Source organism: Atheta coriaria, unplaced genomic scaffold (genome assembly GCF_025399875.1).
Source record: "Atheta coriaria isolate IRGN ID8LTWV9N9 unplaced genomic scaffold, Caltech_Dcor_3.1 hic_scaffold_6_pilon, whole genome shotgun sequence".
NCBI classification, from domain to species: Eukaryota; Metazoa; Arthropoda; class Insecta; order Coleoptera; family Staphylinidae; genus Dalotia; species Dalotia coriaria.
In genome coordinates this window covers 14804616-14831231 of record NW_027045448.1, presented here as the reverse complement: position 1 = coordinate 14831231, position 26616 = coordinate 14804616, and the positions used below count along the sequence as shown (strand labels likewise).

Genomic DNA, 26616 nt, shown 5'->3' with positions numbered 1-26616 from the left:
GTGTGTAACGCAACGTGCATCCCCAAAATTAGCTGAAAAATCATGCTTAAGTTATAGAAATTTGCATTGCAATTTTTAGGGATGTTGGGACCATAATTACAACAATATTTCAAATGTTATCATCGATGTCATGTCTTTAAACAAATATTCCCAAAAATAAGAAAATCTTGAGTTTGTACGCGGATTGGAAACTGTTTAATCTTTTTAAACTGGTTAAAAACTCAATTACTCTAGTAAAAATGCCGGTAAATATTTCCTGAAGTCTAAATATGAATTCCGCGTCGCTCAGTTGTATTCACTTGTGTTATGTTTAAATGATTTTCTAGTAACGCAACGTGCACCCCAACAAATTAGCTGAAAAATCGTGCTTAAGTTATAGAAATTTGCATTGCAATTTGTAGGGATGTTGGGATCATAATTACAACAATATTTCAAATGTTACCATCGATGTCATGTCTTTGAAAAAATATTCTAACTCATAATTACTAGAAACGAAAATATTTTTTGTCTTTAAACAAAAAAGCTGCGACGCTATACCGACGAAATTAATATAAACCAACCAAGTTGTACACCTATCATTGTTGTATGAAGATAAGTATATGTTTACCTGTATTATGCATTGGTGTATAAAATTCCACGTCTTCAACTTCTCCATCATCACTCTCACAGTCATTGCTGATGTCATTCTCATTGTTTTCTGAAAGAAAAACCGTCTTAATTCGACCACAATTGATTACTTTATGAATTAGAAAACTCACCGAAATAAGCCTCAATGCGTGCCTTGTCTTCTGGTTCGGACAACTTGCTAAAATCTATGAACAGCGGTGCTTTGCAGCCGAATGCATCGCGAGCCATTTTCGGCGGTTAACAAGTGTGTCGTCTTAACCCCAACAATCTTTGAGTTAGAAAACAGTTTCCTGTGTAATAAATATACCTTCGTGAGTGAGAGGAATTGGTCGATTCAATGTTGTAGCACACGTGGATTATTGCAAATGAGAGAATCGTTGCAAATATGCGGAATGCCGGAACCGTGTGTCGGTTGGCTTTTGCAGCAGTCGATGAGCGACAGGCGACGGTTACATGCTAGATTGAATTTGAACTGCACTGATGGTAGTAGGGATATTGTGTAGAAGAAGTTGCCTATATTGTAATAACAGTTTTATTTTACAAATTCAAAAGAAGTTAATAATTAAACAAAAAAAGCAAACCAAAATTAAACTATTTGATTTAAATTATAAATATATTTATTAAATACAATTATTTTTATGCATGTTATGCAGGTTATTTCCTCATTATTTTATATTAAATAATTTTAATAATTAATTTTGATTATTTAACTCGTTTAAACTGTTTGTTGCAATAGGATATTATTTCTGCAACTAATAATCAAAGTAATGTTTACTTAACTTACAAATGTTTGTATTACAATGGAATATTTAGGGCATGATTAAAAAAATAACTCAAATTTCAATTAAACAAATACCTTTCTTCAATTACTCGTCGAATATAAACAAATTCTTCTTATCTGTGCAGTATAAATAGACTTGAAACTTTTTTTTACCAACTGGTAGTGTCTCACTGCATGTTCATCCATCATGCCGACTACAATTTGTGCGGGAAAATTATGGATCTTCTTTTGTATTTTTTTCATTGCAATAATAATATTTTTTGGAGGAATTTATGTAGTCGATAAAATTAATTTACAATTAATGAAATTACAAATTTACGAAACTCAATTGGAACAATGCAGTCACGGTAAGCATACACGCAAAATATTTTTATTACATTTACATTTAAAATTAAATATAAATTGTGTTATTTTAGAACTGCAAATTTGTCAAAGGGAAGTACAAGCAGAATTACACGAAACACAAATGTAAAATCTTCATGAAAATGAACCAAAATAATGAAACAAGAAACTGTAATTTCACTTACTTACATTATCACTGCATTGATTATTACTCAAACGTTTTATAAATACTAATATGTAATGCGCTATCTTGTTTTTCTTTTAAATAAATGCAAAACGTTTAATTTTTATAAATACTTCTGTAATATGAGTTGCCTATATTACCTACATTTAAATACAACGAATTCAAATAATCAGATATGTACAACTGTCGTTGATGATGAATTCAAAGACAACGATCCACTCTCATTTGATTGTGTTGACCATCCATCGGTTGGTCCCATGTTAGTGCTACGTTTATGTACATCTTGCTGTAGTTTAGCAAACAATTCCGGATGGTTTTTAAAAACTCTCAGCAAATCCACTCGTGACAACAAACACATATCACACCAATGGATTGCAACAGCGGTGGCATTACGTACTTCATTCTCCATCACAATTAATTCCCCAAAGGAATTACCATCATTTAAATGACAAATCTAATAAAATATAAGCATATTAAATAAAAACGAGTGTATTTGGTTGCCTACCTCTTTCCCAGACTGCGTATATACTGCAACTATTCCACTGCGAATAAAAAACATAATATCAGCTTCACTTCCAGCTTGTACAATCACATCAGAAGGCATGTACAATTTGCTTGTTAAGCGACTAGTCAAATCCAGAATAATCTCCATTGGTAAATCATGAAAAATCGGAGACTTTTGTAACAGTTGCGAGTATAACGATGTGAGTAATTCTCTCTGCAACGACTTAGGCAACTCATTCAACAAGGCGGGTTCTTGAAACTTTGCGTGTGCGATTTTATACTGCATATAAACATGCATACGTTTGCGGATTGAAGCTGGAATGCGTTTTATTGCTGCATATCGATCCATTTGATTCAATATATCGATATATTTATACATTAAATGCGAAGCCACTCGCACCATACGAAATATAAACGCTGAAATTATTACAAATAGAATTTAATATAGGTTATGTAGAGTTTAAAGCTTAAATGTTTACTTACTTAAAAACACCAATTCTAATATAAATCCCAATGACAATTACTGCGCTGTCAAGTAAACATGGCTTCGTTCCAAGGTGATATGCGTATCCCATTTGATAGATGTTTGAAAATATGCGCATCATTTTATGCGTTTCGTAGTATTTTATTGAGTTAATGTGATTTGGGTTGTCCATAATGTAATACATGTGTGATATCCACAGAAATAGGATTATTATCGGTATTAAGAATCGGATAATGTTGCTTTTGAATCCATGCGATTGATGAGACTAGAAATATAAAATAAATATAATAGTAATACCGGTATTTATAAAATAATTAAATAAATTAATTAAGAATATTTTTAATTTTGTAAATATGCTAAATAAAAACATGCAAAGATAATTGATTAATTGCAGATTAATTCTTAAATTGATAAATGGATCAATCTTACAATGTTAATTGCCAGTGTCGAAGTATTTATTTGATATTTTCGGATTTGATGAATGTTTAGCATAATAGAAAACATTATTTCTGAAACTACCCAAGTTGAACCTTTTTTTTTGGTCTTTAAAGTTTAAAGTGACTGCTGTGTCGCAGATTTGGGAAGTTTTCATAATTACGACATTTGTTTTTAACTCATCTGTTTATCGATATTGCAATTGAGATATTGATATACCGGTATATATCACAAACAATATCCTATTGAAAAATATTGGTATTTTAAAGTAAAAATACCGGTATACCGGCATTAATACCGGTATTTTCCATTTTTCAGAAAAAATAAAATATACACGATCAATGTAATATATATTAAAATAGCCAACTGTCAGTATGTCAGTATATACTGCATACTAGCGCCATCTACTTAAAAACGACAGAATTAGTTCTAGAAAATTCCGCAGTTTATGTTTTTTGTAATTTTAAGACCACAAAACGAATCAAAAAACAATTTTTAAAGTATTTTTACTCTTGTCATTAACTAATCTATACTTCGTGCGAAAAATATTGATTTTTGATATAGATATCAGTATTTTACTAGGGTTGTATGTAGGCAACCCATATTGCATGTTATTATTTACAAAAATAAAACACTTACTGTTTTAATATCAAAAGCATAAGCCATCAGAGTATGCAACCTCAACAAAATTAAAAACTGTCCATATTTGACAAACGGAAATGTCAGAATTCTTGGTTTAAACAAACAATAACTCGGTGTTGATAACAAATCAACAATAAACCAAGTTTTTAAATATCTTGCAGCGATATATCCCCGATGACACACGATTTGTCTTGTATCTGAGCACTGATATCCACTGTTGAATGTCATTACAATATCCAGCACATTAAAAGTCGATAGAATATATCTTAAATATTGCAAATCGACGCTGAAGTAGCGATTAAGTGGCAATGCGAATGTGATACCAAAGATAATACACATCCAGAGCTCCCAAAAATTACGCAACATGCTGAATGGATGTATAACTTTGTTTTTCATCTGTAACTTGCGTACATTTTCCCGACGAATCATGTATTCCGATTTATATGTGCTCATACTACGTGAATCATTGCGCCAAATCAAAATGGAGGACCAGAGGAAGCGTCGGAGTTGAATACACCAACCACACGAACACATTCGACTAAATAATATAAAAATAAATATTAAATATTTAAAATAAATGTTTAATTTGAGTGTTATTATATTACGCCATGGCGAATTCATTTTCTTCTGCTTCCAATTCACACTCATGTTTGATACCAATACGTTTATCTTCTTTAGTCATCACAAAATAATCAAAATTTAATAATTTCAATAAAATGACATTTATTTCACTTTATTTTATTATACTACAGCCTACTTAATCAATAAATAATTATTTATGTGTTATTTAGTCATTTTTGGTTATTTTTTTGGCCGCCATGTTTGTTGTGCATTGCAAGCACCAACAACATCGTATAATTATAGCTGACAATCTTTTCAATGATCAGTGAATTATTGACGCGTGCTGTTTGCCAGGATATGGCTTCGCTACTCCTGTTGGGACCCATTCTCGCACTTCCGTTGGTCCCCAGACATGTTTCCATACCGGAACATAAATCTAAAATCATAAAATAATATAAATTAAAAGAATATTCAACAAAAAACATATAATTCTAGTTATTTTGAACTTTTAATGTATGCAACCTAACATACACTTAACCTTTACCTTTTTGATCGTCCAGTCTTTCACCCAGTACGCTTTCCATTCTCTACGCGTCTTCCAGAAGCCACCAGGACTCGGTGTTTCTTTTATAGGTAATATTGTTTCACTATAACTAATAATACAATGTTTAATAATGTTTTTGTTTAAATATATTAATAAGTACCTTCTTTTTGAAATAGGTTTCGATGTTGTAAATGTCACTTCACTTGCGCACGCGTCGATCAACCCACACAAAATGACTGCTGCTAGCACGCAGAACGCTATCGACGTTGATGATAACTGTGGATGACACAAGGCAAAAGTGCTACAAATTTTAATTAGCAATCAAGTGACCTATTTACATCGATTCCACACCGTTAGATGTTTAATCTGCTTGCGCTCGCAAAAGAAAGTAAGTAAGTTGTAAAAATATTGATGATATTGATTACATTAACAGTTAGCTTGAAGCCATCGATGTCAAAGCGTGGTTTGTGAGTGAAGATGCGACGCGATCGGTTTATATATACTTTTATAAACATTTAAACTATTTGATCATATAATATTAACAACTTCCGTGTTTGTATTCGAGTGATATTTTTGATTAAAGTGGATTTACATAACTTACGGTAAGTTTTGAGAAATTTATCTTCATTTTTGGTTATGATTTGTTTTGTTTGGTTGTTGATGATGTACTGATTTTGTTTGTTGATAGGAAACGCTTTTATAGGAGGTTTTTGTGGGTGAAGACACGTCTGGAATAATTTTGGCAGATTTTACTTTTCATGGTCATTGTCTATGCCAAACAGCGAATTGTCAGAGTAAAAGTTTTTGGAGAACATGTGCAGCATTGCAAATAAATGCGGTGTTTGTTGATTTAGTTGCTAATATTTCACGATAAACAAATTAATTTATTAATTAAGTGTTGATTCATAAATATTAAGGTAGAAAAGGCTTAGATTTAATAAATTAATTGAATTTTATCAAATTTCTTAAGGTAGGCAACCAAATATGCAAGTAATTTTAACCAACACACTTTCTCAGATGAAACACATCAATATTTACCTCAAAATATCTTTAAAACTATTCTCGAGCATCGATAACTTATTATTAAAGTCTTTTCAACATGTTAAAACAAGGTGAAGTTGATGAATGCAGCAATCCATCGACTATTCTGCTACTAACTATGAGTATAGTTGTGTATAGGTAATACATAATACATAGTTGGTTGCATACCATGAGTTTCTAATCCCAATCTATAAGTCACGTTCTTTTCGCTTCACATTTCACTTGTGTTTGACTGTTTGCTTTTGAGTTTGATTTCGATTTCAATTAAGTACGCATAGAAGTTATTCCGAATGCAGTGACGGCGTAGGATCACTTTCGCGCTAATAAATGGTTTCACTCTCTAATACTACAATAAAGAAAATTAGGCGTGTATTTTGGGTGCAGGTAATTTAATTTAAATATAAGTTCCAAAATCAAAATTAACTCTAATTATAAATTGCAAAATATATAAAATACCGGTATTAATATCGGTATACCGGTAATTTTTCTTTCAAATATCGAAATTTTGCTTGTGATATATACCGGTATACTGATATCTCAATAGCAATATCAATAAACCGATGAGTTAAAAACAAATGTGGTAATTGTGAAATCTTCCTAAATCTGCGACACAGCAGTCACTTTAAACTTTAAAGACCAACAAAAAGGTTCAACTTGGGTAGTTTCAGAAATAATGTTTTCTATTGGGCTAAACATTCATCAAATTCGAAAATATCCAATAAATACTTCGACACTGACAATTAACATTGTAAGATTGACTCATTCACCAATTTCAGAATTAATCTGCAATTAATCAATTATCTTTCCATGTTTTTAGTTAGCACTAGCTTTAACCCGCGGCTTTGCTCACGAATATCTAAAATAATGAAGTTGCTTCCGTACGCGTCTGTAGTCACAAAAGAAGTAACAATGAAGTAGAATGGCGGGAAGTTTAAAATGGCTGAAAGTATAGTCTATGGAAGTATAGTGTACAGTCTCCATAGTGTAGTCAATTGGATTTGATGTTGACGTAGCTGTCGGTAATACAGTGTGATAATACAGTGTGATGGTACTATAGTACTTAGGTTTGAGCTTCATTGCTGGAATGCTAGATGGCGTTAAAGTAGTCAAATAGCCAGATGCAGAGGTATTATTGGCTAAACTATTTCTTTATTTTATTTAAAAAATAATTTTTTTTATTAAATAAAAAGTAGCCTATAACCATTCAGGGACTACTAAGAGTATGTGTACAAATTTTCATGATGATCGGTTCAGTAGTTTTTGCGTGAAAGTGTAACAAACATCAGGACTTACGCATTTATAATATTAGTAGGCATACTTACAAAATTCATAATATTCCAAATTTATTTATTAAATTATTTTATAAATACCGGTATTACCGGTATACTGATATTTCCACTTTAAAAAAATACCGGTATTAAACTCCAAATACATTTTATGAGTCATAAAACAACAATAAAAACAAAAAAACCAAATATAAATATAAACACGTAATAAGAAAAAAACCCACTCAAGTTTTGCAAATCGCCCAACATCCGTGATCTCCATGAAACAATTTCTCTTTCGTTAGGTAATAACCTATGCAAAATGACATCACTTACCAATCCCTCATGTCACCTATTACAACTAATCACAACCGGCGAAAGTTCCACGCTCCGCAATTTACTCGTACATTAAAACAATCTTGCAATAATAATTACAATTTTTCTACAACCAGCGATTGATTCCACCGCCGCGGAAAATCGTGTCAAACACGCATTAACATGTTTAATTGCGTGTATACAGCAGTGTACAGCAGTCTCTGTTTGTTTACCCAACGCACTCGCCTGTCTTCACTGATTAGCGCCGTTTGCTATAGAAATTATCAGTTGTGCTGGTACGACGCGCACGCGGTAATTACTTTCTCCTCGCTTACGTTCACAATCAGCTCAACTGACCGCCGCACGACCCAAATAACAACAATACATCATATAATAATAATAAACATTTTATTATTTTCATCCTTTCGTCTTATAAATACGCGCCGTTTTAAAAACATAACAACAAATCGCTAAAATTACAAGTAACAAGTAGTAACACACATACACATGCACAACGTTCAGTCGTTAAATTAACTAGATAATAATAATTGTTATTGTAAAACTTATTGGTTGATTCTATGATGTGGGAAACTGCCATGTGGATTTCAACTGCGCATGCGCGCCGCCATTCTGCGTTTGTACTGATTCCTGCGCGTTGCGCTTGGCGATCTCATTGGAGGGCACCGTGACTAGTGGCGCATTCGCCGAACTCTGCGCGCTCCGGTCCCATCCATGCTCCTTATGATGATGATCATGATGATCTGGTGATGGGAACCATTCCTGGATAATCACAGGTTTCCATATTTCTTTCCACCCAGGTACCCAGATCTCTTTCCAATCCGGTACCCAGATTTGTTTCCATGCATCTTTCCATTCTAGTTTTTTATCCGTTACCCAGATTTGTTTCTTTTCCGTACGCCATGTTTGCTTCCAGGCTTCTTTCCATTCCAGTTTCTTATCCGGGACCCAGATTTGTTTCTTTTCTAGCTTCCAGGTTTGTTTCCATGCTTCTTTCCAGACGAGTTTCTTGTCATCCACCCAGATTTGTTTCTTCTCCGTACGCCAGACTTGCTTCCATGCCTCTTTCCATTCCAGTTTTTTATCCGGGACCCAGATTTGTTTCTTCGCTGGTTTCCAGTACTTTTTCCACACGGGTTTCCAGATGAGTTTCTTCTTCCAGACGTCATGTGCTGTGTATTCATTACCATGATGATCTTTTCCGAGGAAGTGTTCGCCGGGGATTCCTACTTTGACCCATTCTGGTTTCCAGAGTTTTTTCCATGCGGGGACTTGGATTTCTTTCCATGCGGGGACTTGGATTTCCTTCCAGACTGGTTTCCAGACTTTTTTCCAATCAGGGACTTGGATTTCTTTCCATGCTGGGACCTGGATGGGCTTCCAGACTGGTTTCCAGACCTTTTTCCAATCAGGGACTTTGTATTCTTTCCATGCGGGGACTTGAATCTGCTTCCAGACGGGTTTCCAGACTTTTTTCCAATCGGGGACTTGGTATTCTTTCCAGGCGGGAACCTGGATGGGGACCCAGATGGGTTTACTGTACTTTTTCCAAGATGGCTTCCAGATCTGCTTCTTTGCGGGTTTCCAAATCTTTTTCCAGCCTTTCTTCCATGTTACTTTCTTCTTCCAGTATCCTGGGTCGTGATGCTCGTGGTGATCATGATGGTCATGATGGTCATGGGTCTCAACCTCATGATGGTCATCATGATGTTGTTCCGGCTGATCAAAAACGTGCTGAGTTTCTACCTGTGGTGTATAATCATAACCAACACGTTTTTGTGCTCCACTATAACCAAAAAATCAAACCACAAAAGAAAATATTATCAATTTCTTGTGATTTTTTATAAATAAACTTACTTATTAACTGTTACAGGTTGAAACTTTGACTTGGCAGGTTCCACAGCTTTGCTATGCGAGAATACAACTTGTAGAAGCACTCCAAGCGCAATCTGCAACTGAAAACGCAGGTTAAAGCCACGCGTAACATATGCAACCCAAATAACTTCATGTAACCTCATTAGCGCGTATATAAATATTATAATTATCAATTAAAACGAGATATTCATGCGTAAACTCACGAATACAAAGCGTAAGTAAAAGAAAAAAAGAAATATCGCATCTTATTGTGAAAACTTTCACCGAAAATCAAAATCAGGTCATATTTCTAAGTTGGAATCTAATTCAAAGTCAAAGTGAATGTGATTTGATGCACAAAACTAATTCGAATTTAATTTGATGTTAGTCCCGTGTGTTATAAACCACAATATACAACAATCACACATTAATTTAATGTTTCATATTTTAATTTTGTTTTAGTTTGTTTTAGTTTGGTTATGATTATCACTTTTCTTTGTTTGTTTATTAAATTAAAATTATTGCACTAACCACAAGGCGCCCGTGGACCTTCATGATTGTCGGCGCCACGAGGGACCAGGAGGATTCGCTCGCGGTGCTCTTCGCAGGCCGGTGAAAAACGCGTTAACTCGTCGTGAGCAGCGGCGAGGACGCTTTTTAAACATCGCACACCATGCGCCTACCATGCGCGAAGAATGGCGATGGTGGAACGCGTAACTCTTGGTGATCCTTGCGTAAGGTAGGGGATATATTGAACTTTCCCTCGTGTTGAAGTCGATGGCGATGGCGATGGCGACGGCGACGTGCACCCTGAGGAAACGAAATGTTATGGTCATCAAGGCCTTGGTCACCAGTGGAATATTAGATTTATGTTTTAGGATTTGTTTAGGTTGAATAGAAAGAGAGAAATGTGGAAATTTCACATTGCAAAATTTTTGTGTGGTGTTACGTGGGGGGAATTCCAGTATTAGTGTGATGTGTGTTTGGAGTTGAGTTTTGAAATTTTAGACTATATTTATGATATTGTGCATGTTTTTTGTTTTGGTTTAGTAGGAAAATTGACTGCAAATGAGATTTTGATGGCGTTTTAATATAATTTCGTGTTTTTTTTTCTTTTTCTTAAAAGTAAGATAAAATAGTAAAATTTTATGAATTATTTACATAGTTTACGCATTATAATTCATAATTCATGGAGTTTTAACAACAAGTGTATGTTTGTAACGCATTCACATAAAAACCACTCAATTAATTTTGATAAATTTTAGCTTGGAGATATTTTGGACCTAGGAGAATAACATAGGCTACTGCATGTCGCAAAAATATAACTTACAGGGTGTGCAAAATAGTTTGCAAGTTTGTGCAACAAAAAAGATAAATGACGCTGACGCATGCAAAAAAATGTGATGAAAATGCCTATTGAAGATGACCGCCGGTATTTACGTATTGAATATTACACATTAAAATAAAGAAAACCATGCTTCTTCCAGGACCAACTATATGTAACCTGGTCGCGTGTGTCCAATGCACAAAATCTGCACGTATTTGCACCGAGCGGAAGAACATATAATATAGTATACAATAACATCCTAGAATATGCTTCTGTTTAGAGGTCTAATTGCAATTTATTTTAATGTATCAATGTTTATCAAATTTTGTACAAATTTAAATATCACAGTTTTTAAACTCAGGAGATCGAAGTCAAGCCATAACGCAGGCAAAACAAAGAAAAAGTTAGTTATTGATAAAGTTTTAACAAAAAAATGAAGATTTTTTATTTATTTTCTTTGAATTAAAATTTATTTCTCTAAATATTCGATTATTTATTGCAAATTAATATTTTTTCACAATTCAACTTAAAAATTGTATGTTTTTCTATTTAAATCGATAAAAGTTTAACAAAAATTCAGTTTTTCACAAATTTTCTTTAAATTGGCATTAGTTTCTACAAATATTCAATTATTTATTGCTAATTATCATTTTTTTACACCACAATTCAACAATTTAATTTTCTTATCATATATTTTCCATTTTTCTCCTTTAATTTATCAAATTTTAACAAAAACTATAAAATTTTCACAAATTTTCTTTAAATTAAAATTAATTCCGGTAAATACCCAATTATTCATTGCTAATTGACATTTCTGCACAACTCAATTTAATACCATAATCCTCATAAAATTTCTTTTCTGTTTTTGCAAGCAGCAAACAATACACAATTAAAAATTTAACACGTCGAAATAATTTAATGAAACCATTTTCGCCTCGTTGAAAAAAAAAACACAAACCTCATCAACGAAAAAAACAACATTAATTACACGTATTTACTACGCGCAGTGCTTTGATGCACCGCTCCACTCCGTCTTGGCAAAAAAATAATTGTGTTTTCGCGCCGTTCGTGCCCGACTGTTTACATTAACTTAATAAACGCCTGCAATCGCTCAAAGTGTGTTCCGCGCTACGTGCGCGTAGGTAATTCATGCGTGTAATTAATTAGCATGCGAGTCTACACCGATTTCATTGTGCACGCATAATTTTCACAAGCGGCTCGCTTACCCATTGTCATTATTCGATATCTATTATTATTAGCGGCGCGTATAATAGCGCGGCGCGTGTTATTTAACTTGATTTTTCGTAATTTTATTTCTCAACCATTTAATATTGCTTAATTTGCTTCCGAGTGGTTTAATATTTAAATCGGCATCATGTTTAACCATCAGGAAATCACAGGAAGTAAATTATGAAGTAATTCAATAAAAACAAAGATTATTGATTGATTTATGTGGAAATGGAACGAAAAACGTTTTTGTTGGTTAAGAAATCGCGTGGAATTCAAAGAAAATTATTGAAAGTTGTTTAAATCAACATTCCTACTCAATAAAATAAATATTTACTGATATTTTATGATTTAACTCTATAAAAATACAAATATATGTATATTGGGTTGCATATGCAACAAAAAATTATTTTTTTCTTTCTACGTTAGCAAAACTAATATTTGCGCATAAAATAAACAAATTAATGTGTAATATTGATTGGCTGATTAGTGCTAATTGCAATTACCAATTTCCGCGTTCAATTTAAACCGTTTTTCTGAATTAACGAGAAAGTTGCGTTGCATTTCTTGAAAAAAATCAATGAAATATAATAGATGAATGCGGGTTTCTTTGAAAAATTAAACAAGTTCCTTGTTTTGCATTCGGAAAAGTTTCCGTCGCAAACAAAAATCTTGTCCGTACGCGTGAAATTTCTATTTTGCGCCGCAACATCTTCGATTACGCGCTCTGTACGCTCACTTTCATTCCGAAACGAGTTCGGAAGCGAACCGACTTGAACTTGTGTCTTGCGCGCGCGCTTTTTATACTTTTACTTATTATAAACACTTGGACATTGCACTTGAAGTTGCTCTTGCTCTTGGTCCATGATCTTGTAAAATTCCTGCACGTTCCAAACTACAATTACTAAATTAATTAGTAAAAAATGTATTAAAGGTTATAAAAACGTTAATGTAGGCAACACACAATGCATTAAAACATGTCAAAATTTTTATCTATTGTTTTTCTTTTGAATTTTTTTGCATATCCGGTTTATTATTATATATTTTATATGTGTATGAGTAAAATATAATAAAATGAACATTTGCGGCAAGTTCAATAACGCTGACACTCGAGTTTATCGTAATTACCACGCGTAGAAGACAATTTAAACACTTCCGCGCACTCAACATGCGGATTTGAACATTCGAACAAAACAAGAAACATGCAAAGAAACATTTGTTTTATTTTGTCATAAACGCAAAGAATAGATATCAGCGTGTGTCGTTATTGACTGAAAGTGAAATTTATTAAACGTAAACAGCGTGAAACTCAGTGGGTATGCGCGCGCGTTGTTTTTTCGTTGTTGCCTTTGCATTATTCGTCAATTTCACCCGAAATTGATTTACAAAATGAGTAATATAATATAATAAGCGGTAAAGACGTCAGGAAGAGAGGTTGTGTAATGCGTTCAGTGCAGATAAATTTCTAATTTCGCCAGTTTGCGGTTTCGATGGTCATGAAAGGTGTATTTAACACAAACAATCAAAAATGGGAAAAAAACGTACGAAAAGTTTAACTGTACACTTTGCATGGATGGATAAATCAATATTTAGACTTAAATATCGTTTTCAAGGTTTTTTCAACGGGCAATTATTGTTTAATTAATGGATTTTTGTTAGTTTTTGTAGATACTTTCATTTTTAACGATATTATTGATCAAAAATATATTTTGCTTGACTGGAATCACCTGTATTTAAAAATTTAATATTTAATTAGTGACAAATTTGAAAAACATTGATACATTCAAATAAATCGCAATTAGAGCTCAAAACAGAAGCATATTCTTGGATGATACTATATACTATATTATATGTTCTTCCGTTCGGTGCAAATACGTGCAGATTTCGGGCATTGGACACACGCGAATAGGCTACATATAGTTGGTCCTGGAAGAAGCATGGCTTTTCTTTATTTTATATGTGTAATATTCAATACGTAAATACCGGCCAGCATCTTCAATAGGCATTTTCATCACATTTTTTGCATGTGTCAGCGTCATTTATCTTTTTCGTTGCACAATCTTACAAACTATTTTGCACACCCTGTAAGTTATATTTTTGCGGCATGCAGTAGCCTATGTTATTCTCCTAGGTCCAAAATATCTCCAAACAAAATTTTATCAAAATTGGTTGAATGGTTTCTGTGTAAATGCGTTACAAACATACAAACAAACAAAATTACATTAGCATTTATCATATTTGCTAAAATTTAGGATAAAATCAATAAAATATTTAAAATTAAGATTATTTTATAATAAAATAATGATAAATAGTTGAGTTACAACTTTATAAACCTGAACTACTTTTTTAACTTATAATTTCATATAATTAATGATGAAAATAAAGAAAATCCACAAACGCATCGTGTGGAAATGTTGATTTATTACCTCATTGACAGCTTCATTAATAACTGCATAAACCGCATAAAATCCATAAAGATTAAAAGATTATTACTTAAACAAACGCATAATTATTATTCTTTCTTCGTCTTTCTCTATTTAACACTTTTAAACAAACAAATAACGCCGTACAACGTGGTTATTTACCAACGTACTCGTAAAACAACCAACAACTAATTTGAGACATCGTGTTATTAATTTGTAATATCCTCAAATGATTTGTTTAGAAATGTTGTAATTAACAACATTAACAACTAAATTCTGTCATTTACCATTTAGGAATAATGATGATAATCATTTCAACATTAATTGTAATGAGATTGACTTTTATCGGCCAGGAATGCGCGGAGAAATGCAGAAAATAAGAATTGAAGAAAATTTATTGAGCGTTGCATGCAACTCATTCGTTTTAATTATTGCGTTGAGTTGAATTTAATCAGAATCAGATTATATTGTAAATGATACAATTTTTTACCTTTAAATAAACAAATAAATAAATGCATTTATGTTTTTACTGCTTTTTGAACATCTCTGGAATGTAGAATGTAAGTTTTGCGATTAAAAACACATTTGATTTCTACTTTTATCATTAATTTACTTTCGTAAAAGAAATCTCGTTTTATGACTCTTGAAATTTTTGTTTCAAGATAAAAACATCAAAATTTCAAGTCATAAAATTTCATGTCATAACTTATAAAGCAATAAAATGTATATTAAACTGTCAAATCGCAACATGTATAATTGGTTGCCTATCTTCTATGTTTTAATAAATTGTGTCATGTATTATTCAATAGTCGTCCACCAAAATAAAATGCAAATCTCTTAGAAAATGTAAGTAGATCACTTTCTTTTCACTCGCCAAATCAAATCAATATTTCATTTTAATAGTTCCAACACGTAACACAAACTTCCGATTTTTTTCTTTTTTCAATTCAATTTTTGCCATCACACTCGATAAACTTCATCGGAATTCATGAATATCTAATGTGATGAAAGCTCGCTTTAAAATTTAAATGTTTCAATGTCAATAAAAGCAATCATTTGTATAATTATGCAAATTTTTCAAGTTTATGCTTTGATAATAATTTATTAACATCATTATGTTACCATATAGGAAGGAAATGTCTCTCTCTGGCGGAGAAAGTTGCAAATAATTGCAAAGATCTAAACTAAGTTAATATCTAACCTCGAAACAGATTTCGTATGATTATAATCCAATGTATACCTATGTAAATGTAATATTGGTTGCCTATATTGTTACGTATTGTTGTGTTGAAGGTTAAAAATGATTTGAAATTGATTTATTCTTTAACGCAAACTCTCTAAACTCCATCTAAACGAAAGAATGTACGCGTTCAAGACTGGTTATGAAATATTACTTAAACCGTTTACCGAGTTTGCTTGTCAGCGAGGAGGAAATTTCCATTCGCGTATGCGCCATATCTCGATGTTAATTAACAAGCATCCAAATCGAGACGCGAAATGGAGAAATGACGGAATCGAAAGTGAGTCCTTGAAAGTAAAAGTAACCACCACAAGACGGACTCATCGCGTATATTATACGCTTAAATGTTCTACGAGTGAAAGAAGAAAGAAGCACCGCTGATAATTTATCGAATAAATTGAATTCCTTACGAGATTCACGGCTGTCATGCTCTGATTAACACATTATGTCGAATATTATTCATATTTTAAGCACCAGATGACATCACTTGCGCAGACGTTTAGTAATAATGATAAATCTATTATGTGTTATTATCCCTGCAGCATTCTTGTTGTCATTGTTGACGATTGCATGTCGGTTTGTTACGATTTGTACGCCGCTTTCAATTTGAACATGCGCGATTCATTAACAGTTCGTTAACATTAATGGGTTTTCACTTTTTTCTCCGTTTTGCAATGGGTAAACGATGCGGCGACAATCGATGGTGGATTCCAGAGCATTCACAACATCATAAACAATTATTAATGATGAATTTCTAAAGTTTATCAATTATATTGAAGAAGAATTAAAAACTTTTTAGTTTTTAATGAAAACAAGTATTTTGCGAGTTATAGGCAACTTTTTATACACTAAAATGTTTTGGAAGTTTTTAAATGCAAAAGCCCTACGAATATTATAAATGCAAAAGTCCTGATGTTTGTTACACTTTCACGCAAAAACTACTTAACCGATTATCATGAAAATTTGTACACATATTCTTAGTGGTCCCCGAATGTTAATAGGCTACTTTTTAATTAATAAAAATTATTTTTAAATAAATAAAGAAATGGATTTAGCCAATAATACCTCTGCATCTGGCTAATTATTTCACTTTAACGCCATCGCATTCAGCAATGAAGCTCAAACTAGCCTAAGTACTATAGTACCATCACACTGTATTATCACACTGTATTACCGACAGCTACGTCAACATCAAATCCAATTGACTACACTATGGAGACTGTACACTATACTTCCATAGACTATACTTCATTATTTTAGATATTCGAGAGCGAAGCCGCGGGTTAAAGCTAGTAAAGAATCAAAATATGAAAAAATATGTCAGTAGTCAATATTATTGGTTATATTAAGTAATATAACCTTAAAAATCAAATATTTTGTTTTTTTCTGTAAAATGTTTGTGTTAATGGTGTTATAGGCAACTTTTTATACAAAAAACAAACATATTCAATCATTTCCTAAAGTTTTTCATCTTTTTTGCATAATTTCTCATTTTTCAAATTAAAATATTGACCCTACCTTAACCGACCAATTAAACTTTTGGGCTCATCTTAATGGTGACAAGTCTTGAGGGCACCATCCGAATCACTTTCCTGTTAAGCGCCATTGGCGTTTTCACATAAACCAAAACAAACTCATAAAATGCGCGGTAGCAATAAATAAATGCAACCACAAGTAAATACTAAATTCACGAGAGAAGTGCTTTGAAGAAATTAAAGAGCCAAAAGGTTGAAGACATTTCGAATCACATACGAGTATACATACGGTACTTTACAAGTATGGATTTGTGCATGTGGTTTTATTGTGGTATTGGCGTGAAATTTGGAGAATGGCTTTCTGAGCGGGGTTTTAGCCCACGTTAGATCGGTACGGATGGCGTGCATGAGCGTACGGCAGTTGTGGATTAATTAAGGTTATTTATTTATTTCGCCCGCGTTTACTTTTCGAATAACAACGTAATAAAATACAGTATAAGCATATGATCGTTTTGGTATGGTTTGCGTGGTCGGCGTTTTGGTGTTAGAACTATTTGTTTGGTCGCGCTGTAAACCGATGAGCATGCCGTTATCTACATAATCGGCGCGCACGTTTTAGCCACGTAAAGTTTAAGAGATAACCAAGCTTTACGTACCATCGTCACGCGAAGGCGTTAGTTGAAGCATTTAAGCTTGTTTATTTGTTATTCTGTACGGCGAGCGTGCAATTCACAAAGGGATCCTGTTCTAAGTTTATCGCCTTAAAAATATACCCAGGATGTCCTGTAACATAATTGGCCGCAATTATTTATATTACCAACACGATAACTGCGGTTTACGCAGGTGCGGCGCAACAGCCTTTTTCGCTGGTTAAATTCCTGGAGTTTTCTTAAACTTTTTGAAACATTGGTGACGTAGTATTGTGCGATAGGTGTGTTTAAAGGGCTGGTCGCTTTATCGTAAAACATTTGGATAGTGGGTTGTATTGGTTCTCGTTAAACCGTCCGTATGGGTTTGTTGAGAATATGGTTTTGAACAAAGGGCATTTTGGACGGTTTTTAATTATTATAGTCAATCACCCAGATACTTGATGTATTTGGTTTAATATAAACATTTGAGGTTGGTGTTGGGATCGGATGTTTAATGTTCGTGGCCGTGGATAAGTTGGAAATATGTTTAATTGATACATAAAGGTGTGAGGAATGATAGTTCGTGTGAGTGTGACGTCGGTGAAATAGTCGTTGGTGAAATAAAGGGCTAACGATAGGGCTTGATTAATTGGAACATGGTATTTATAAAAAATGGACACGATATGGTGAGGAGATGTGCGGACGTACAGGTATGATGCGATGCAGAACCACGGCCGAATGGTCAGGATTCGTGCGTTCGTTCAGTGAGATATCACCACTCCAATCAAAACCAAAGGTAAGGGTTAACAATTAAAACAAACAAAACTTTAAAGAGCAAAAATGTGGCGAATAATGTGTGCAGTGCGCGGACCCAGCAACGCGGCCAAATGTTCAAATACGCATCAAATCCTGCGTTATTCATGCATCGTTGCGCGTGCCATCGTGAATAAAAACGTCCTCTGGCATGCAAAACTTCCCTTCTGAAGTTGCAATTCCACCGACTGGTTAGTACTGTAACACTCATTTATGCGGTGGTAAAAACTGCCCGTATCGTCAGTTTCGGACTTTGACCTAAACACATTCAGGAAAGAATCGGCCAGTGATCTACGTCAAATATGTTATTCGGCCTCGGAACGAATATATGGCCTGCTTGTGTTGCGGCGCGCCGGTTTATAATCATAGTGATGTAGGTGCCACTGGGGCGACGTCATTACGGTTCGGCGTCCTGCGATGATAGGCACGGTGACGCATTATTGATCTGGTTAGTCACGGTCGGTTCATGTTTTGTTTGTAGGGCCGTTTCTTCCGCGTTGGCGTCATCGGAAGGCAGACTCTGAGGTTTAGAATATTGGTTGGTCGTTGTGCGTTATTTGTTTTGTGGTACTCAACGACCGGTTCGTTGCGAAGGTTGGGATGGTTTGTTTTCTCGCGGTTTTGGTTCGTATAATTCAACTGACGACGACAATTATTGGATGCTTGAAGAATATCTGCGTGACGTACCTCGGTATGGTTATCGGCGGAGATTATATCTTCTCGTGGATTAACTTCATTGGGATTAATATTAGTGTGGCGGGGAGTTTGATTTATACGTATGTGACGTTCACCAAGAGGAAGGAAACCAGTCCGTACGTGCCGCTGCGGACGGATAAGGAGCGGAAAGCTGATATTGTATAGTACATTGATAAGGTAATGAGGATGTGGAAGGAAGTTCATTCCGAATAGTTAAAGATACATATTATGACTAGGTTTGAGTATAAATTACCTCGAAATGATTGTATAATCATGTATTAGGTGGAATTTAGGTTGTTACCATTGAGATTAGGAGTTTTTGGAAGTTATAGAAGATAATTTGCGTTGATAAAGATGGGGGACATCGATTTATACCAAAGTAATGCTTAATTATGGATGAACGGTATGTAGTTTTCTAATACAGCGACAAATTCGCCACAAAGAACAGTTTAAGCATAGAAATCGTGGTTTTTGGTTGACAAATCACAATGAAATTCAAGGTTTTACAGGATGTTTGTGGTACGTTACTATGATGGTAAACTTTGGATTATTGCGCGGGTAATTTAAAAAGTTAGTATTTTGTATTTTTGCTTAAAATCGCGGTTTTTATATCAAAATCAGTGTTTTAGTTAAAATATTCAAAAAAAGATGTCACGGTATTTTAAAGTTACAGTAGGAAGTCGGTTATAATGGCATCAGAAGAGGAATTGACAAACACGTCATAATAAGCGGACGGCACGTCGCGCAAAGCGTTTGTGAAATAGAAAACCGCGCGGTAAATATGTACGCGCCCATATTAAATCCGGAAATCAAAATTACCGCAATAATCAGCACATTAACACGTTCAAAGTGTATTTTTACTGCAAGTAATCTGTAATTTTTATCTGCTTTTGTTTTCATTTAATTAATTTTCTTGTGATTTTCAGAAGCTTCTTCGGTTTCAAAACATTTGAATTGAACGATTGCTTAATACGGTTATGGTTCTTTAAAAGCATTGAGATTGTCGGGCCAGCCCACGCCAAATTCGGATTAATGGAAAATACGGATTAAGTCGTGGTCAAAATTTCTGGTCTTTCCGATAGTAAATACATAAATGTAATTTGTCAATGCAAAATGTAGCGAAAATAAATATAAAAAGTTCGCCACGTGTCGGGCAAAATCGTCGGGTATCAGCGAACATTACCGGAGGTGTAAGGAATCATGTTGGTCGTATTTATAGCCGAACATAATCTATTAAAATGGGTCATAATAAGCGACATGTCACTGTAATGAGAGTCATTGTTATATCCGACGCGGTACATATGAAAACCAAACTTGGTAGTGTAGTTACGTCATAATAAACGATTTGGTCAATATAAGTGAGTCATAATAAACGGATTCTGCACAACGCCTCTTAATTTCCTCGTTATAAATCACAGTTTCTCATAACGACGAAAAAATATTTTATTTCTAGCAAATATGTGTGCTAGAATATTTTTTCAGGCTGCTTGACGTGATGGTAACATTTGAAATATTGTTGTAATTAAGTCCCAACATCCCTACAAATTGCCGTAAATTTCATAACCAAGCACACATTTTTCAGCTAATTTTGTTGGGGTGCACGTTTACAGAGCTACTAGAAAATCATTTCGTATAACACAAGTATGAATACAACTGAGCGACGCGGAATTCATATTTAGACTTCAGGAAATCTTTACCGGCATTTTTACTAGAGTAATTCAGTTTATAACAGTTTACAAAAGATTAGACAGATGCCAGACCGCGTAAAATATCAATATTTGTTATTTTTTGGTTCCTATGTTGTTATAAAGAGGCTACACTGTATTTATTCTAAGTTTATAGACGTGGCGAAATTCCGCGCGGGCCACGTAACGCTGTTTCAAGAACATCTGCATAATTTGTCTGCATTTAGACATCAAACGCGATAAAGTTTATTCTCGGCGTTCGGTTTATTTTTACGAGACTTTACCAATGGAGATGTTTGTGCTTACACGTACATGCGTCGGAAACACAAAACAATCGAATTTATTTGATGAGTAATCACGCGAAACAATTACAGTTATAATAAATCACTAAATCAATATTTAAGATCACATCTGCTTCTTGAAAACATCATATATTCCATTGAAATGTATATATTTTCTCGAAAATATTATCTTACGGATCTTCGGTGCCATTTTATTCTCGGCTACCTGAAATTGGCACTCACAGACACACATCTGACTATTTGACCCCTCGGAGGGTACCGCTACGCGCCGAAATCTACACCACAGAGACTTTACTTTATGTTTGCCGTCGGCGTAGCGTAGTTGTGGCGCGACGCCGGTTAAGAATGGACGTGACGTAAACGTGTAAACTCGAAAAACAAGCGTCCGAAACCGGAACACCGCAGCATTCTACATCTAGTGAACCAGTGAATCAAACATGAATGAAAACATCACATAAACAGCAAGCAAATCAAATCAAACACATAAAATTCACTTATTTCACTTATCGATAATCAATACATCCATAAATCCATACGTGGCGCAAATAATTGATTCATTCGCAAAATGTAAAATTCCAACACCACACCACATGAATAATGTAAATGACGTGTGGTATACTTGTCAGTTTCGCCGCTACTTATTAACGTAAACGTGTATTTGTTCAATTTTTATCTAACTGCAAACAAATACGAAAGTAATGAGCACACAAGCAACACAAAAGTAACACAAGGCAAACCAACATCAACATCACCCAAACACCGACGACATCATCATGTGGAAGCGCGTGGCCTCTGCGTTATTCTACGCATTCTCTTCGTTCACGATCACCATCGTCAACAAGAACATCCTCACCAACTACAACTTCCCGTCTGGGATGTGTCTGGGCCTCGGGCAGATCCTCACCACCATTCTACTCCTCTACACAGCGAAAATGATAAAAATCATCGATTTCCCAGACTTAAACAGTGAGACATTCTTCAAACTTCAACCACTTCCAATGATCAACATGGGGAATCTTATCTTCGGCCTGGGAGGAACAAAAGAATTAAGTTTACCTATGTACACCGCCTTAAGAAGATTCTTGATACTCATTACAATGTGGGCTGAGTATTACCTGCTCAATGTCCAGCCGAATCTTAACATTACTCTGAGTGTCTACATCATGATCATCGGCGCATTGATAGCTGCCTATGATGATTTAGGATTCAGCGCGGTAGGATACACCTATATCTTCCTGAATAACATCTTCAGCGCTGCGAATGGTGTTTATATCAAGCTAAAACTCGAGACGAAGAATGAAATGGGTAAATGTGGATTGATGTTTTACAATGCGTTGTTTATTTTGATTCCGACGTTGATTATGGCACATCTCACTGGGGAATTACTCCAGGGATATGAATATCCTGGATGGGGTAATAGATGGTTTCTAGCGCAGTTTGGGATGTCTTGTCTGATGGGATTCATTCTGAATTATAGTGTTTATCTTTGCACGACGTATAATTCGGCGCTGGGGACAAGTATAATTGGATGTTTTAAAAACGCGTGTATTACTTATGTTGGGATGGTGTTTGGGAAGGACTATATCTTTTCCACTGTGAATTGTATAGGGATTAATATTAGTGTTGCGGGCAGTTTGATTTATTTGTATTGTAGTCAAAGGACAGATGTGGTGAAGGAAAAGACGAGTTCCAGTGCAATTGTAAAACTTTAAAATGTTTGAATTTTATAAATTTAAACGTTTGTATATATCTAGAAGATAGTTCCTTTAATTATTAGGTTATCTAGAGTGTCTAGAGTGTCTAGGGATTCTAGAACGAGCGAATTTATGCTGGATTTGTTCATGGATTAACTGATTTGGAAGAATTACGTTTTTATCGTGCCATTTTGGTTTCAAAATTAAAAAAACAATGTTATCATCACGTATTTTGGTTATGTTAAAGGATTAAGTTGATTTTTGTGGTTCAGAGGACTGTAATTTTGTAAATTTTTAACTTTTAATGGATTACCTCGAATGTCACACTAGGATAATTATTGTAATGACTTGCCATAGTTGATGAATGATTTTTGATGGTTTTTCTGTTATGGAACCATTGTAAAAATGATTCTGGAATGTAATAATCTGTGATTTGTAGAAAATCTTGTATATTGTAATAGATTCTATGTATTTGTATTGAATTCATGTATGATTTTATAAATTATAATCAATTGAATACCAATTGTTGCATAATTTAAGCGATAAGTTGTGAAATTTTATTGTAATTGTGATTTTTAGATGCTTCGACACGTCCATGGACGTTTTTTACTTGCAAAGCGTTTGAACTGCGGTTATGAACGTGCAGTGCATCAAGAAACGCAAGAAACTCGAAGTGAAAACGCTGCTCAAGGTGAACGTATTGATTGTTTCGAGGAATACTTTAAGAAGCATCATATCCAGACGAATTTCTTTCAAAAAACACTTCTGGGAGTCGGGGCTGGGTTAATGGCGTTGTATGATCCACATCGGGGTGATATGATTGCAACTATGGGTGAAACAACAGGTAAAAATTATAAGTTTTTAATTTTTTTGTTTTTTGTTGAAATTAAATGAGTAAAAGTATAATTTTTAGGCTACGGTGCAATACAATTCATCAGAGAGCGAATGGAGGCTTGCGAGGAAGGTCAACGAATCCTCCGTGAGCGTCCACGAATAAATTCGAAGACTGTTGATTTGGAGAAACTTAAAGCATACCCAGAGGGTACCTTTGGAAAGATGTACAGTAATTTTCTAATCGTTAATGTAAGTTATTCGCGTGGAATGTTTAGTATTATTTCATCGGATTAATGAAAGTTGAGTTGTTGGTACATAGAATCAATTAGTCATTCATGCGGTGCTCGTGAGTACATTAACATAGTAGATAAATGTGTAATTAAATGAAATCATCACTTGTTTAATTTATGGACTGAGCTGCGGAGTGAGTTAATCGTCTGATTGTGAGGCTTTTCTGTTTTGTTTTTTTTGTAGAACGTGACGCCGGATGCAAGGCTGCCGGTGCAATTTGTTGATGATGTCGAGTCGGCGTACGTGATGCAGCGGTACCGCGAAGTTCACGACCTATTTCACGCCGTGCTTGAAATGCCTACGAATATGTTAGGTAATTGTGAAGTAATCATTCATTACAATAACCTACTGAGCGTTTTGTTTAAATATGGTGTAGTCAGGTGTTTTATGATGTTTAAACGAGTGTTGTTTAATCAAGGAACAAAAAATAACAGAATATTAGGATTTTATGTGGATTGGCTTCTGATTTTTCATCATTATACAGAGAAGCTGTAATGTTATAACGAAGAAATTATGTTATAACGAGGCTACACTGTATTTTAATGTTTTTATTAAGTTTTTCTTTAAATTACTTATTTTGTAGGTGAATGTACTGTAAAATGGGTGGAAGCAATACAAACAAGACTACCTATGTGTGTTTCTGGAGCACTGTTTGGTGGAATGCGATTAAAACCAAAGTAAGTCCACATTTTTTACTTATTTTAACATATATTTTACTTTATATTATATTTAAGGCATAGAGAGCTTTATGTCAAGTATCACCTTCCCTGGGCGATTCATACTGCCTACAAAATTAAACCCTTGATGAATGTTTACTATGAAAAACGTTGGGAGCAACCAATCGAAGAGTTTCATCGAGAAATTGGATACCAACCACTTTTATACCCCAAAGGTGCAACTGCAAGTACAAATACAACAACAAAAAGTAAACAAACTTAATTTATGTAAGTATTATCCAAAATTATACAATTTATACTGAAAATAAGGCAAAATGCAATAAATTAAAATTTTTAATTTAAATTTAAGGTTAGTTTAATTTGTTTCCTGCAGATGGCGTAGGTGTATTGTTATTTGCCTAATACCAACTTATCTAACTAACGCCTTTTCGCGCGTTATTGTTTTCACTAACGGCGTCAGTAACGCGTCTTATCTCGCGAAATAATTTAGTGCAGTGAAAAAAACGTGAAAAATGGGTCCAGAATCAGTCCAAAAGCTGCTTACAAGGTAAATAATTTGATTTATTAGATATAATAAGTTAATACATACCGCATTTCATGCGTACCGTTATAAAAATATACAAATTTCGTCGTTAACAATATTGTTGGTTAGCGTTGCAGCGTGTTACTGATTAGAGCTGATTTCACTATCTTGAATTTTACCATTTTCATTTGCATTTGTATCAGCATCAGCCTCACAATCTAATATTTCTAGTTTCGCAAGTAATTCGTTAAGTTTTTCCGCTTTGCGCTCTTCGTTTTTCTCAATTATTGCACATAAATGCTCTGTGAGCATTTCTTTCTTCTCTAGCCTTTGGTGCAGGTGCATTTTTGCATTTAGGAATTCCTTCTCAATCTTATGATACTTTTTCTGTGCCTCTGTGTAGTCATAACTGGCATTCTCAATTTGTTTCCTTAATATTTTCACATCATTTGAGAGTGAATCATCTAACTTTTTGAATTCATCTTGTATTGCCACTAGTTTCTGTTGTTCTTGCAAAGTTCGCTTGGTTCTATCCTCAAGTGCCTTTGCAACTTGTTCTTTTCTCACTCGATTTTGTTCTTCCATGTATTTCTGCTTCTGTGTGAATTCATCCAAGTCAATTGGTTTCTTTTCTGTTTTCTCATCATTTACTACAGTTTGTGATGGTATTGTGGGTGGTGATAAGCTAACATTGACTAGTTTAGCTTCATCAGGCAAATCAGAGGCAGTTAATTTAGATTCCAATGTAATTTGGTTTCTTATTTCTTGTTTCGATGGTTTTGCTTTCATCACCATTGCTGGTGGATGCTTCTTTTTGGTCACAGCTGCAAAATTAACAAAATAAATTAATTATTCGTATGTTTTAATGAATAATTATATATTTACTGGAATTTTTTGGTGTGAGTCTCTCGCCATTTTGTAATTTGGCAATGTCTGCTTCACTAAAACCGGAAAAACTCGACATTTCTGATGTTTAATCATTGAAGAGGAAGTTGAAATCCACGTTGGATGTTGCAAAGAGGCTTGGAAACGAGCTGAAACAGTTTGTTGATGTCACAAGTCAAATGAAACCGAGTTAACTCAGTTAAGTTCACTACGCATGCGCAATATACTTAAAACTCAACTTAAGTAACGATTTAGTTAATCTTTTCACCGCTAGAGTGTACAATGTGCTTGAAACAAC

General features: G+C 34.2%; 5 protein-coding genes across 6 annotated transcripts; 1 reads left to right on the top strand and 4 right to left on the bottom strand.

Moving 5' to 3' along the window:
• Nucleotides 1–1999: 1999 nt before the first annotated feature.
• LOC135794775 (potassium/sodium hyperpolarization-activated cyclic nucleotide-gated channel 4-like) lies at nt 2000–4742 on the bottom strand. The gene is made up of 5 exons (XM_065306166.1): nt 4605–4742; nt 3997–4537; nt 2922–3187; nt 2440–2797; nt 2000–2388 (listed from the first exon to the last, which is right to left on the bottom strand). The coding sequence occupies exons 1-5, from the start codon at nt 4679–4681 to the stop codon at nt 2104–2106; spliced, it is 1527 nt and encodes a 508-aa protein (XP_065162238.1). The 5' UTR covers nt 4682–4742; the 3' UTR covers nt 2000–2103.
• Nucleotides 4706–8061, bottom strand: LOC135793689 (uncharacterized). 2 transcript variants are annotated; one of them, XM_065304750.1, is made up of 5 exons: nt 7747–8061; nt 5706–5832; nt 5265–5380; nt 5105–5213; nt 4706–4996 (listed from the first exon to the last, which is right to left on the bottom strand). In XM_065304750.1, the coding sequence occupies exons 2-5, from the start codon at nt 5730–5732 to the stop codon at nt 4883–4885; spliced, it is 366 nt and encodes a 121-aa protein (XP_065160822.1). In that variant the 5' UTR covers nt 5733–5832; nt 7747–8061; the 3' UTR covers nt 4706–4882. The 2 variants fall into 2 exon arrangements, with proteins under 2 accessions (XP_065160822.1, XP_065160821.1); XM_065304749.1 differs by lacking the exon at nt 7747–8061 and having other exon boundaries at nt 5706–5833.
• A 55-nt stretch (nt 8062–8116) lies between these two features.
• Nucleotides 8117–10212, bottom strand: LOC135793757 (uncharacterized). Its single transcript, XM_065304839.1, has 3 exons — nt 10129–10212; nt 9601–9698; nt 8117–9529 (listed from the first exon to the last, which is right to left on the bottom strand). The coding sequence occupies exons 1-3, from the start codon at nt 10150–10152 to the stop codon at nt 8302–8304; spliced, it is 1350 nt and encodes a 449-aa protein (XP_065160911.1). The 5' UTR covers nt 10153–10212; the 3' UTR covers nt 8117–8301.
• A 10865-nt stretch (nt 10213–21077) lies between these two features.
• On the top strand, nt 21078–25253 carry LOC135794774 (solute carrier family 35 member D2-like protein). Its single transcript, XM_065306165.1, has 6 exons — nt 21078–23123; nt 23688–23952; nt 24022–24191; nt 24417–24546; nt 24817–24910; nt 24968–25253. Exons 1-6 carry the CDS (start codon nt 22188–22190, stop codon nt 25170–25172), a joined length of 1800 nt encoding a protein of 599 aa, XP_065162237.1. The 5' UTR covers nt 21078–22187; the 3' UTR covers nt 25173–25253.
• Nucleotides 25254–25450: 197 nt separating this feature from the next.
• On the bottom strand, nt 25451–26518 carry Gorab (Golgin, RAB6 interacting). The gene is made up of 2 exons (XM_065304513.1): nt 26319–26518; nt 25451–26257 (listed from the first exon to the last, which is right to left on the bottom strand). The coding sequence occupies exons 1-2, from the start codon at nt 26395–26397 to the stop codon at nt 25575–25577; spliced, it is 762 nt and encodes a 253-aa protein (XP_065160585.1). The 5' UTR covers nt 26398–26518; the 3' UTR covers nt 25451–25574.
• Nucleotides 26519–26616: the final 98 nt, after the last annotated feature.